Below are 14,597 nucleotides of genomic sequence, written 5' to 3' on the forward strand. Positions count from 1 at the left end.
TTTTTGCTAAAACTTTTAATATATACCGTGCTTCCCTAAAAATAAGACATCCCCCAAAATAAATCCTTCCTTGAAAATAAGCCCTCCCTGAAAATATTTGCTCGCGTTAGGGTTAGGGAGAGAGCTCAAAATAAGGTAGGACAGCAAGAGGAGCCCCATCTTGCTCCAAACACCCCAAAATAATACCGTCTCCAAAATAAGGCCAAGGTCAAGATTTTAAAAAAATAAAAGACAGGGTCTTATTTTCAGGGAAACACGGTACATGTACACAACATAGTATTCTTGGGTACTTTGCTTTCAAAACAATTAAATGCAAATTATTATTTTTTTGGGGTCTAGATACAGTCAGGCTGATGCCCTCAAGTATGTAGGCATTGAAAGAGAAATGGAAATCCCTTGATACCAACTACCTCGCCTATAAAACAGCTGCCTTATCTTCAGGAGTTTCTACTATGGGCAATTTTATTTTTAAAAACTGAATCGATGCAATTTTGAATGCAAAATTTGCAAAGTACTGTACCTGTAATTTATAATGACATTTTATTTTAAAATCAACTTTTTAATGTCTTTTCACCAGCTGCAACATGTTTTGTACCATTAATCTTTTGCAATAATGCAGTGTGGTACACTTTTTGAACCTTGAATAAAGGATACTTGAACTTTGAATTCATATTGTATGTTGCCGTCTTTAAATAAAGGCTTGGATGAATGTATAAATGTAAAAATATTTGAAGGTGTATTTTTTACATGAGAAATGTGCTATAAATAATTTTAACAACATTTTAACAAAACCTGGATCAAAAATAGCTCTGAAAAAATTAATATTGATCCCCTAAATAATCACCTTACCACAAGAGCAGTTTTAGTGTTTGTCCAAATTAGTTTGCATGTTCATGAAGTCTTTACAGAGAATCTTATCAGCACATGATGTGACAAGGGATTTGTTTTTACAGCTAGTTTATCACAGAGCCTGATTTGGTCTGAGAAAGGGCTGTTAATCCAAGGTTAGCTATCTGCTTGTATGCCTAGCAAAAAACTAGAACCTGCTTTTAGTTCAGTATCTTAACCATTATATCTTCCTAAATTGTTTTACATCAAGAGTTGTTAAATTAAACTTATTTTCTTTTGTCCTAGTGAACTTTATTCATCTTTTTACACTGAACTATAAAAACATAATTTTCTGTCACAAAGAGTACTATTTAGCAATAAAGTGTAGATGAAATATTCTTATATGTGGAATACAGGTAGTCCTCAATTTACAACAGTTCACTTAATGGCCGTTCAAAGTTACAGCAGCACTAAAAAAATGATGACTTTTTTTTATATATACAGTGGTCCCTCGACTTGCGCGTTCTCGATTAGCGCGAAACGCTGCAACGCGGTTTTTCAAAAAATATTATTTAAAAAAAAATATTAAAAAATAATTTTTTTTTTATTTAGACCGCCGGCCGCTCAATCGGGCCGGCAGGGAACAGAATGGAGCCTTCCGCGGCGGGGCTGGGGGAGCCGAGCCCAGCCCCGTGACATTCGCTTTCCTGCCACCCGCAGCCGAGTGATCGTGGGCTCCTTCGCAACCTCAGAGAGCTTCCTGGTTTTCGTGAGCTTTCATGCCCAGGAAGCTCTCCGAGGTTGCGAAGGAGCCCAGGATCACTCGGCTGCGGGTGGCAGGAAAGCGAATGTCACGGGGCTGGGCTCGGCTCCCCCAGCCCCGCCGCGGAAGGCTCCATTCTGTTCCCTGAATGGAGACCGCCGGCCGCTCAATCGGGCCGGCAGGGAACAGAATGGAGCGTTCCGCGGCGGGGCTGCTATGGGGGGGGAGACGAGCCCAGCCCCGTGACATTCGTTTTCCTGCCGCCGGCAGCCAAGTGATCCTGGGCTCCTTCGCAACCTCGGAGACCTTCCTGGGCATGAAAGCTCACGAAAACCAGGAAGCTCTCTGAGGTTGCGAAGGAGCCCACGATCACTCGGCTGCAAGCGGGAGGAAGGCGAATCCCACGGGGCTGGGCTCGGTTATCCCCCCGGCTCCCCTCCTACCAGCCCCGCCGCGGAAGGCTCCATTCTGTTCCCTGAATGGAGACCGCGGGCCGCTCAATCGGGCCGGCAGGGAACAGAATGGAGCGTTCCGCGGCGGGGCTGGTAGGAGGGGAGCCGAGGGGATAACCGAGCCCAGCCCCGTGGGATTCGCCTTCCTCCCGCTTGCAGCCGAGTGATCGTGGGCTCCTTCGCAACCTCAGAGAGCTTCCTGGTTTTCGTGAGCTTTCATGCCCAGGAAGCTCTCCGAGGTTGCGAAGGTTACATCTTCCGCTGCCAGCCAGGCCATGCTGGCGGCAGCGGAACAATCGCTGGCTGTCAACTTTTCTTTTTAAAACTGGGCAGGAGCTGACTTGCCTCCCCAGTGCTAAAAAGCAAAGTTGACAGCCAGCGCTGCGAAACCGCCGAAACCGGAAGGGGCGAGGTGGGGGAGAACGGGAGGCTCAGCATTCCGTCAGCCGCAGCGCTGGCTGTCAACTTTTCTTTTTAAAACTGGGCAGGAGCTGACTTGCCTCCCCAGTGCTAAAAAGAAAAGTTGACAGCCAGCGCTGCGACTGACGGAATGCTGAGCCTCCCGTTCTCCCCCACCTCGCCCCTTCCGGTTTCGGCGTTCGGCAACGGAGTCCGGCGCTGGGGCCATGCGGGGCCGCTCATCCAGGGGGGCGTGGACTGGCAAGCGGCAAGCGATCTGGCGGGAAGACCAAGGGAAGGTTCCTTCAGCCGCCCAACACCTGATCCGCTCCGCAGCGCGGCAGCAGCGAGGAGCCGAAGATGGGGTTTCCCCTTTGCCTTTACCCCATCTTCGGCTCCTCGCTGCTTCCGCGCTGCGGAGCAGATCAGCTGTTGGGCGGCTGAAGGAATCTTCCCTTGGTCTTCCCCGCCGCCCACACGCAAACTCCACCATCTGCGCATGTGCGGCCATGAAAAAATGGCGCACATGCGCAGATGGTGGTTTTACTTCCGCATCCAGTATAACGCGGAAATCGGTTAGCGCGGGAGGTCTTGGAACGTAACCCCCGCGCTAATCGAGAGATCACTGTACTTACAACCCATTGCAACAACGCTATGGTCACATGATCAAAATTCAGAAACGTGGCAACTGATTCATATTTATAATGGTTAGTATCCCAGGGTCTTAAGATCATCTTTTGTAACCTAACAAAAAAGTCAGTGGAGAAGCCAGATTCACTTAATACCCGTGTTACTAACTAAACAAGTGCAATGATTCCCTTAATGACTCTGACAAGAAGTATCATAAAATTGGACAAAATTAACTTCACAAATGTCCCATTTAGCAACAAATATTTTGTTAAATTATGATTTTAAATTGAAGATTACCTGTACTTAATTATTCCTTCCCTCTTGTTTCAAAGGAAACTGATCAAGACCAATTTGAGCTTTGTAAAGTTTTATTTGGTGGCACTAGATAATATAATACTGAAAGCAAAACACTACCCGGATCATCTAGCTTTCATATTCATTGCTCCTTTTATTTACATTTAAGAAAGATAAAGTCATGTAACTTAACAATAACCCAAATGCAACTTGTACAGAAATTTTTAATGTTTTATTTATCACACATTAAAAAATGAAACACACTATACAAATGATTTCTCATAGCAGATTACACGTGTGCCCAAATCAGATTCTCTCAAAAGTGCTGCCAATGTATATAAATGCTGTCTGGGGAAACAGCTCTTCTTTATATTGCCAATGTATTGATTTAAATGCAATAGCATGCAACCTCCAGTGGAGGAGGTTTTAGATTCCATTCTGTTCTTAAATTAGATTAAATGGCATTGGTGTCCATATTTACAAATTTGAAATGTTATCAATCCTGAGCAAGTCTAATATAATTGTAGGACTGGCAGATGGTAATCCTGGTCTTAGTTATAAAAATGGAGATCCAGACAGCAGCAGACTAAGTTTTATTCTCTTTCAAACTTGTTACAATTTAAGAGTGACACAGACAGCTGTTATAAATTGTTAAGCCAAATAACTGTAGGTGTCCTTTTCACCATCCACCCGCTCCAAGTATTCCTTCTCTATTAGAATATCAATGCACTTCTGAAAATAGAAAGAAAAATAATTATTCTGAGATGTTTTAACCATTTTTATCTTATGATCCTCACTATTTAGCAAGCTTTAACAATCATTTAACTAGTGGACATATTAAAACAAACACCACTTTTCTTTTTCTTGACATTAAAATAATTGACATGGGGAAAGGCAAAAGAAATGGTAACTGCTAGTTACCATTAGTGCTGACAGATAACCGTTATCTGTTAGTATCAAAAATCATAAAAGATTCATTAAGTATATACAGTAATACCTCGTCTTACAAACTTAGTTGGTTCCGGGACGAGGTTCGTAAGGTGAAAAGTTCGTAAGATGAAACAATGTTTCCCATAGGAATCAATGGAAAAACCAATAATGCGTGCAAGCCAATTAGGAGAATCGAAAATATTAAGGCTTAAAAAAAAAAGTGGTGGCCAGACAAAGCTGAGGCGAACAGAGTGGGGGGAGGGAGTCCCAACGAAGCAAGGTGAAAAGAGCCTCTCTTGAGCTCCATGAGTCTCCCTCCCGTTTTTGCCCACCTCACTCTCCTCATCTCCCCCACACCTTTCTCCTCCCTTGAGCTCCATGAGTCTTTTCTTCCCGTTTTTGCCCACCTCTCTCCTGATCTCCCCCACACCTTTCTCCTCCCTTGAGCTCCACGAGTCTTTCCCTCCCGTTTTTGCCCACCTCACTCTCCTCACCTCCCCCACACCTTTCTCCTCCCTTGAGCTCCATGAGTCTTTCCCTCCCGTTTTTGCCCACCCCTCTCCTCATCTCCCCCACACCTTTCTCCTCCCTTGAGCTCCATGAGACTTTTCCTGTTTTTGTCCACTCTCCTCATCTCCCCCACACCTTTCTCCTCTCTTGAGCTCCATGAGTCTTTCCCTCTCATTTTTGCCTACCTCACTCTCCTCACCTCCCCCACACCTCCCTTGAGCTCCATGAGCCTTTCCCTCCCGTTTTTGCGCACCCCACTCTCCTCATCTCCCCCACACCTTTCTCCTCCCTTGAGCTCCATGAGTCTTTTCTTCCCGTTTTTGTCCACCCCACTCTTCTCATCTCCCCACCGTTCTCCTCCCTTGAGCTCCATGAGCCTCCCTCCCGTTTTTGTCCACCCCCACTCTCCTCATCTCCCCCACACCTTTCTCCTCCCTTGAGCTCCATGAGTCTTTTCTTCCCGTTTTTGTCCACCCCACTCTCCTCATCTCCCCCACACCTTTCTCCTCCCTTGAGCTCCATGAGTCTTTTCTTCCCGTTTTTGTCCACCCCACTCTCCTCATCTCCCCCATACCTTTCTCCTCTCTTGAGCTCCATGAGTCTTTTCTTCCCATTTTTGTCCCCCCCACTCTGCTCAGCAGAGAGCCCGTTTTTGTGATCCTGGGATTCCGCTCCTGGGATTTCCCTTCAACATTGCAAAAACGCGGAAGTCAGGAGGTGGGGTTTCCCATGGAGGGGAGCCTCAGGGGATACCAGGATCACAAAAACCTGCGCTTGGCTTGCAAGAAAGTCCGGAGGCGGGGCATCTCAGTGGCGGTGGCAGGTTCGTAAGGTGAAAAAAGTTCGTAAGAAGAGGCAAAAAAATTCTGAACCCTGGGTTCGTATCTTGAAAAGTTCGTATGATGAGGGCTTCGTATCACAAGGTACCACTGTATATTGCATTTATAAAATAAAGGATTGAATTTATCACCTGATAAGAGTGGTAGTGGGGTTTCAAGGCAATTGAAGTACAAGCAGGGCTAAAAAGTTGAGTTTGATTATAAAATAGTAAGTACTATTCTACACGGTAAGATTTAAAGATAAACATGTAATTTAAGTTACTTAAATTTTTCTGATTGCTGTTTAACTTATAACTTTCTTCCAATAGTTTAGTCTACCGCAATGCCATATTTTCTAATATGCTAAAAGAAAAGTTTTCCTTTTAAGCAATCTTCATGCAAATGAATATATCAATCCTTGCCAAGCTAAGACCTCTGCTTTCTAGATAATTCTTTGGATCAGGGGTCACAGCCAAGTGCCAGGCCAGGCCAGAATCAGGATGCATAAATGCTGGATGAACACATACAAAGATGCATTTGTGACAGTGGTGCACACAAAACTATCCCTTCTCCTCCATCCTTCTGCCTCTGCCAGTCTCCAGAGTCAAAAAGCTGAAGACTGCTGCTTTTAACTAACCTTTATTACTGGGACTCGTGGTTTGAATCTTGATGAAAGCTGAGTAAGCACTTCTCCAAGCAACTGCTGATGCTTAAGGACTTTTCTCATCTTCATAATCCTCACAATAGCAGCCTAATATACACAAAATTTAGAGTTAAAGCCCAATCCTTCATCAACAAATACTACCAAAGACTATCAACAAAGATGTACAGAGGTGAGTGTATGCTGCCCTGAGTTTTCGGAGAGGGGCAGCATACAAATCTAATAAATTATTATTATTATTATTATTGTTGTTATTATTATTTCGAAGATGCATGAATGCTAGCAAGTATGTCATTTGACTGATCTTTTCACAACAAAAATAAACTATGCTAGCTTAAATCTTGAGACATTTAAATACATTCTATATAGATATAATAATTTGTCTCTAGCTCGTACAGTGGGAGTATATTTAATCAGACACCAATTGTACAAGTTCTCCCACTTAAAAAGATAAGAGAGGCCTGTAATTGACATCATAGGTAGATCTCATCAATAAGAGACAACATGAGAAAACACATCCAGAAAATCACATTGTCTGATTTTTAACGAATTTATTTGCAAATTATGGTGGAAAATATGTATTTGGTCAATAACAAAACTTCATCTCAATACTTTGTTATATAGCCTTTGTTGGCAATGACAGAGGTCAAACGTTTTCTGTAAGTCTTCACAAGGTTGGCACATACTGTTGCTGGTATGTTGGCCCATTCCTCCGTGCAGATCTCCTCTAGAGCAGTGATGTTTTGGGGCAACATGGACTTTCAACTCCCTCCAAAGTTTTTCTATAGGGTTGAGATCTGGAGACTGACTAGGCCACTCCTGGACCTTGAAATGCTTCTTATGAAGCCACTCCTTCATTGCCTTGGTGGTGTGCTTGGAATCATTGTCATGCTGAAAGATCCAGCCACATTTCATTTTCAGTGCCCTTGCTGATGGAAGGAGGGTTGCAGTCAAAATCTCACGATATATTTATTCTTTCATGTACATGGATCAGTCGTCCTGATCCCTTTGCAGAGAAACAGCTCCAAACCATGATGTTGCCACAGTAGGTATGGTGTTCTCCAGATGCAACTCAGCATTCTTTCTCCTCCAAACACGATGAGTTGTGTTTCTATCAAACAGTTTGATTTTGGTTTCATCTGACCATAGGACATTCTCCCAATATTCTTCTGGATCTTCCAAATGCTCACTAGCAAACTTCAGATGGGCCCAGACATATACTGGCTTAAGCAGGTGGACACATCTGGCACTGCACGATCTGAGTCCCTGACAGCATAGTGTGTTACTGAGGGTAGCCTTTGCTACGTTGATCCCAGCTCTCTGCAGGTCATTCACTAGGTTCCCCTGTGTGGTTCTGGGATTTTTCCTCACCGTTCTTGTGATCATTTTGACCCCATGGGAGGAGATTTTATCAGTGGTCTTGTATGTCTTATTTTCTAATTATTGTTCCCAGAGTTGATTTCTTCAAACCAAGCTGCTTGCCTATTGCAGATTCAGTCTTCCCAGCCTGGTGCAGGGCTACAATTTTACAATCTTTTATACTGATGACAAGTTCAAACAGGTGCCATTACTACAGGTAATGAGTGGAGGACAGCGAAGCCTCATAAAGAAGAAGTTACAGGTCTGTGAGACTCAGAAATCTTGCTTGTTTGTAGGTAACCAAATACTTATTTTCCACCATAATTTGCAAATAAATCCATTAAAAACCAGACAATGTGATGTTCTGGATGTATTTTCTCATAGTTGAGGTCTACTTATGATGTCAATTACGGGCCTCTCTCATCTTTTTAAGTGGAAGAACATGCACAATTAGTGTCTGACTAAATACTTTTTCTTCCCACTGTATATACCAACTAAGGAATGTAGGGAAACATTTTCTATAATAGCAGAGAATAGCAACTTTGATCAGAATACATATGCAAATGAATTATACACATGTCAAATTAATTAGGTGCTGCTTTGGATCAGAAAAATAAAATTGAAATAAATTTTTAAATGGCGCAAGTGGTTTAAAATTATGTTATTGTATTTTTCCCCATTCTCTATAAATGTCCAAGGATGAAGATATAAAAGAGGGTTCAAAACTGGTTGTTTGCTTTCTTTTAAGATTCCTTAAAGCAGTGGTTCTCCACTGCACTGCTGTAGAGAGTCCAATGTGGGTATTTCTTCAGCCTCATTAGCAGAGACTGAATTAAAAATTTACATATTAAACAGGCCCTGCCCCCAGCTGCTCCCAGCATGCCAGTTTTAAAAACTCAGTCATAGTGTAGGGACTATGAGTTTTTTTATCTCTAGAATAAAGAAATAAAGTTTTGATTTACCTTGTCTTTTTCTCTCCTTTTTTTCTGCAACAGATGAAGCAGGAAACCTTGAAGAAATCCCTTCCTGTCCTGCTGAAGGATTCAGGTCCCTACCCTGCAGGGTAAACCTGCAACTAAAACCCCAGTCAGGGCCTCTAATCTGCGCGAGTACTGCCCTCAAGACGGGGTTTCGCAGGGTGGGGATCCCTGACCTGCGTGGCCAGATCCCAAAGAGCCAGCGACCAACGTTGTTTAAAATGAATAGAGAGGTGCCAGCATAGCTTCTCCGAGGATAGAAACAACCGCCATTTTGATTAGGCATTTCCTCGCCCATTATGTGAGAGGCCTCCATCTTCAAGTCAAACCGGCAGGCCTCCAATCAGAGCCACCCTCACTAACCTCAGGAACCCAGCGGCCAATGAGATGGCTGCTTCTTCTAGTTGCACTGGTCGCCATTTTGGTTCAGGCACAACTGCCTTTTCTCCATACTGCTGAGGGAGCTTGCTTGAGGCAGCATTTGGTGGATTTTTAGTTGGTGATTGCAGTGATTCATAACACCCTTCAGGTACTATTTGATGATAGCTTATCTCCCACAGTCAGCGCCATCTGAGCCACCAGCAGCTACAGATCCTAAGTCAAAGGAGAAATCACACTCTTTAAAGAGTAAGTCTAAGGCCTCTCAGTCCTCCTCTGCTCTAAAGGAGGCAGAGAAAAGAATAAAGGCCAATTAGAGGCGGCCCAGAGACAGGGTTATCAACCTTCACTGTTTCAGGCTCCAATGGCTTTACCAGCAAACCAGGCCTTGGGGATATTAACTTCTTCTACCCTACCCAGACTCCCAGAGGGAACCGGGACAGCCATGGATAAGGACCTGGTCCCCAGATCGCCAGCGTGCGTCTTTGCTCTTACCGGAAGGAGCACATAGGCCTGAATTTACCATGCCAGTCCCACCTGTTTGGCCTTATGCAGCACCAGTGCAGGCCCCATCGGCCACATTCACACCCACAGCTGCAGACCTGCAAGCTTCACCAGATGCTTGGCATCGTATGTCACTATCAGTCCAGGATATGATTGCATCTGCCTACTCTCAGGGCATAGCAGTGGGTGTGCAGCAGAGTACAGCACCCGTGCTGGTGACCTCATCACACAGGGACATCTGGTCTGCTCCGACTTCTGATCCAGGAGATGAGTTATCTGAGGATGAAACCTCTCCCTCAGAACCACCATCCTTCACAGGCCTATTCAGGCCATCATTATTCCGCATTCTACTCAACAAGGCCAAACAAACGGTGGCCCTAGGTACCGCGGGCAAGGCAACTGACCCAGCCGCAGGTATGCAACCAGCTACTCGCTTATTCATAGAGCCCCAGAAAGATTCAGACCATATTCCCTCATCGCAGCTTTTTCTTGACACTGTCAAGACACCATGGGAACAACCATCAGCAGCTCCAGATCCAACAGCCTCAGAAAATAAGTTCTATACTTTCGACCCAGAGATGGAGACAGCCCTCTAATTTCCCTCCATTGACGCTCCGGTGGCGAATCTTGTGTCGAATGCTCTCGTGCCTTCAGAGATGGCAGATAGCCTAAAACCTGATGAGAGGAGAGTCAAGTCCTTGATCAGGAAGGCCCATCGGATGGCAGCTTGATCACTTAGGGCCACCTCGGCAGCTTCATTCTTCAATAGGGCGTCGATCCTGTGGCTACAAGATATGTTAACTAAGCTGGGGCCAAATAATGGCTGCCTTTGCCAAGATATCAACAAATTGTTGGCGGTGGCGGAGTTCTCAGCAGATGCTACTTTATCAGCAGCTAGGTTTTCATCATGCGGCTTAGCAGCAAACTTTGTATCCCGTCGCCTAATATGGCTTCGCACTTGGCAGGCAGATGCTAAGTCCAAGTGGTGTCTCACCATGGCTCCCTTCAAAGGGACCAAATTGTTTGGTGAGTCCCTGGATACGGTCCTTATCAAGGACAAAGATAAAAAGAAAGTCTTCTCCAAGACTTATAGACGTCAGGAGCGAAGGTCTACTCCCTACTTTAGGAAACAGCCCTTTTGATCGGATACCTCCGCCACTGCACTCCAGACTGCAAGGTCTTATATGCAGGGGAGCTACAACCAGTCCTCTTTCAGATCGAATAGAGATGGATATGGAGACAGAAACAGGCAGTTTCAGCAGTCGAGAAACCCTTCAGGGGATCCAATCGTGGAACTTACCGCAGTCCAAGTGACTCCGGTGTGTACATTCCCATTGGGGGTCGCCTTCATCATCTACAGGTGCCTGGGCTTTGAATACCATAGGCCAGGGCCTCAAGATAGACTTTATTCAATGGCCCCCAAACAGGTTCATTCCCTGTCCAGTCATTACCAACAGAAATGAGACCTCATTACCCAAGAGGTTCATCACCTGTTAGAGATCGGGGCCATCGAGAAGGTACCTCTCAATCAACATGGACAGGGCTACTATTCCATCGTATTTACTGTACCAAAGACATCAGGCAGCTGTCACCTAATTCTAAACCTAAAGCAGTTGAACATCTTTGTGAGATACCACCGTTTCAAGATGCATTCGCTGTGCACTATCCTAGCTGGAGGTCTGTGAACCAGGGCCGGCGAGGCCAGTGAGGAGCTATCAGGATCACCTTAGCCTGCTCGAGGAGAATCTTGTGGATTATGTCTGACATGATTGGAATTGGTGGGAAGGCATATAGTAGACCTGGAGGCCAAGGAGTTCTGAGTGCATTGATTGCTTCTGCTCCCGGAGATGGGAATCTGGAATAGAACAGAGGGAGCTGAGCGTTGGTCGTGGTCGCACACAGGTCTAGCGATGGGTGACTGAATTTGAGGCAGATCTGTTGGAATAGGTCCGGATGGGGACTCCACTCTCCTCGGTCCAGAGTTAACCGGGAGAGCCAGTCCGCCTGTACATTGAGAACTCCTGATATGTGGTCGGCTGATAGAGACTGCAGATGTCTCTCCGCTCAAAGACCCAGCTTCAGAGCTTCCTGCATCAGGACCTTGGATTGGGTGCTTCCTCGTCTGCAGATGTGGCTTTTCATAGCCATATTGTCCTTTAGGGCCAGGACATGTTGGTTGAGGATGTGTGGTTTGAAACTCTTGAGGGCTAGTGAGACTGCTTTCAGTTCTAGCCAATTGATTAGCTTGGTTGACTCCTCTGTCAACCACGTGCCTTGGCCTATCAGGCCCAGAGCGTGGGCTCCCCAGCCCAACAGGCTGGCATCCATGGTAATGGTAAACTGGTCCGGAATCCTGAATAGGGATCCTTTGTCCAGGGTGGAGGAGGTCCATCACGAGAGGGATCTCAGGACGACAGGAGGAATGATAATGGAATGTGCCGAATTGCTGGTTCCTGATCTCTGGAATGGCAATAAGACCCATTGGAGTTCCCTGGCATGAAGGCAGGCCCAAGGAATGATACCAATACAGGACACCATCTTTCCCAGTAGGGAAGAGATAGGGAGGCAATGGAGACCTTTCTTTGGGACCTGATTTGAGAGATAAGCTCTTTAATGTTGATCTTACTTTCAGTAGAAAGGAAGACCTGGGATAGGTGGGATTCGATGACTGCCCCCAGGTGTTGAAGAGAAGTGGAAGGATGGAGCTGGCTTTTTTTATATATTAATGGAGAAGCCATGCTCCTGTAGGATAGACATGGATAACTTAAGATCTGTACGGGTGCCCTCTTTGGAGGGACCATGAACTAAAATGTCCTCTAAATAACACAAAATATGAATGGGGGTAGCCCGGATATGAGCCGCCAAGGAGCCCAGGAGCTTAGTAAAGACTCGAGGGGGCGAGGACAGGCCAAAAGGCATGACGCTGTACTGATAGTGTTTTCCCTGAAAGGCAAAGCAAAGGAATTGCCTGTGGCCTTTTGAAATGGGAATATGGAGATAAGCCTCCATAAGATCTAATGAAGACATAAAGTCTCCTGGGTGAATGGATGCTAGGATAGAGGATAAGGAATGCATCTTGAATTTTCTGTATTTAATGTACTGGTTTAATCTTTTGAGATCCAGAATGGCTCTCTATCCTCCAGAGGACTTAGGGACCATGAAGAGGATTGAGTAGAAGCCAAGACCTCTTTGAGAGGCTGGAACCGGCTTGATAGCCCTAATAGAAAGCAGATGTTGGATCGTCTCCTCCATGCGGAGGCGGGAGGAGGGAGATCTGGGAGAAGGGCAAGCTCTGAAATGCTTGGGTGGAATGGAGATAAACTCCAATTGGAGTCCCCACTCCACTGTAGAAATAACCCAGAGGTCCTTACAGGAACGGTGCCAGCTGGAAGAAACCCAGGCCAGATGCCCCCCAATGGGAATAGCATGGTCATTACACCTTGATCTTTTTGAGGCCCTTGAGGAGGAGGAGCCCTTCTGGTAGCAAGACCCTCTGCCCCTGGGATTCCTATCTGATTGGGAACGAAAGGGGGAATTATACTGATCTGAGTTCCTTTGAAACGCGAACCCCTGATTTTGTTGGCGATTGGAGCGCTGAAAGCATTTTAGTGGCCTTCTTGGTGGTAGGACCCAGGATTTTCTTATCAGTGGTTTCTGTAAGTAGAGGATCAAGTAAATCACCAAATAACAGCTTATGATTTAGAGGTCCCAAGGAAAGCTGCCACTTCTGTCTCACTCCCACCTGCCAGGGATGAAGCCAGAGAAGACTCCTGGCGACTGTTGAGGCAGCCACTGATTTTGCCGCAAGTCTAGAGGATTGCAGGGTGGCGTCCGCAATGTACTGGACTACCGCAAAGACCTTGTTGAGGTCCTGCTGGCCCCTCAAGTCATCGGGAGGAATATGTTGTTGAAGTTGTTGTGACCACCGAAGCATGGCTCTAGTAAAAAAGGAAGCTGATGCTATGCATTTAATAGCCCAGGTGTCAACAAATAAACATTTCTTGAGCATTTGCTCCAGACGTTTATCTTCCGGCTTTAAGACTTCTTCTGCCTCGCCAGGCATGGCTTCTGCAGAGTGTAGGGTCTTGACCGTTTCGTCTGCTTTGGGAAAAAGAAGGTCCTCATAAGAAGGGGAGACTGTGTACAGTTTCCTATCTTTGGAGGAGGGATTAGAACCCAAGGTAGGGTGATCCCACAACAGAGCGTCCTTGAAAAGTTTAGGCATGGGAATGACCTCAGTATCTTTCTGCTCCTCCATGAAGAAGGGGAGGTTTTCTTCCTGTGGAGTTGCAGAAGTTGGTGCAGGCTTGTCCTGACCTGAGAGACCTGTGGCTGCCCTGGCTTTGAATAGTAGAGACTTAAACAACTGAAAGGGAAAAATAGTAGAAGATGGTGGAGTCTTGATTTGAGATTCTTCATGCTCAGACAGGGCTTGAAAAGGATCATCCCTATCTTCAGGATCTTCATCATCCTCATTTTCCTCCTGAGAGGATTCAGAATCTGGTTTTTGTGGCACTCTGTAGGTTGAGAAGGAAGTCATGGATTTGAAACAAGGATGGGAGGGCACATTGATGGCTTTGAATTTGGCATCAATGGCTTGAGATAAGGAGATTGCAGCTCAGGAGGAAGGTTACTAATAGAAGCAGGTAAATCAGAGGGAACCCTGTGGGCCCTGGGAGGGTCAGGCTCTAAGGGGCCCTGATTCAAATGGTCTGGTTCCTTTGGACCTAAGCCCCATAAGTTAGGTTAGGGTCTATTTAGGTTTGGCTCATCCAGACACAAGACAGGTACACCTAAGGGGGGCAGATCAAAAGAATCTGGGGGTTTAGGTGAGCTTACATGCACTTGGGCCTGCACTCTTAAGTATTTAGCTGATTGTTCATGGACTTTTTGGAGTGCTTTATCCCTTCTCTTTTCAGCTCTGGTGGGCCTAGCTGCAAGAGAGGAGGCCGAGGCCTGGGGAATGGTTTCAATTTCATCACCAGTAGGCCTAAGGTCCTGAGCATTTCTGGAAGTGGTGCCTTTCTTGGGAACAGAAGCCATGGCCTGAACAAATTACAGGGACAAGGTCTGGAGCCAATTTTTTTTCCTGAG

General features: G+C 45.7%; 2 protein-coding genes across 21 annotated transcripts in view; one reads left to right on the forward strand and one right to left on the reverse strand.

Annotated features, from left to right (window-relative positions):
• Positions 1-725, forward strand: part of EZH2 (enhancer of zeste 2 polycomb repressive complex 2 subunit) — a 143,715-nt gene extending 142,990 nt beyond the window's left edge. For all 18 annotated transcript variants that reach the window (XM_070727911.1, XM_070727913.1, XM_070727898.1 and 15 more), the window contains one exon: positions 340-725. In XM_070727911.1, the coding sequence (XP_070584012.1) occupies positions 340-400 (61 nt within the window). In that variant the 3' untranslated portion in view covers positions 401-725. The remainder of the gene's footprint in view (positions 1-339) is intronic.
• A 2,697-nt stretch (positions 726-3,422) lies between these two features.
• The window catches only part of CUL1 (cullin 1), a 128,922-nt gene continuing 117,747 nt past the window's right edge, over positions 3,423-14,597 (reverse strand). For all 3 annotated transcript variants that reach the window (XM_070766814.1, XM_070766813.1, XM_070766815.1), the window contains exons 21-22: positions 6,262-6,375; positions 3,423-4,098 (exon numbers count right to left, since the gene is read on the reverse strand). In XM_070766814.1, coding sequence (XP_070622915.1) covers positions 4,018-4,098; positions 6,262-6,375 — 195 coding nt within the window. In that variant the 3' untranslated portion in view covers positions 3,423-4,017. The remainder of the gene's footprint in view (positions 4,099-6,261; positions 6,376-14,597) is intronic.

This window comes from Erythrolamprus reginae, chromosome Z (genome assembly GCF_031021105.1).
Source record: "Erythrolamprus reginae isolate rEryReg1 chromosome Z, rEryReg1.hap1, whole genome shotgun sequence".
Taxonomy (NCBI): domain Eukaryota; kingdom Metazoa; phylum Chordata; class Lepidosauria; order Squamata; family Dipsadidae; genus Erythrolamprus; species Erythrolamprus reginae.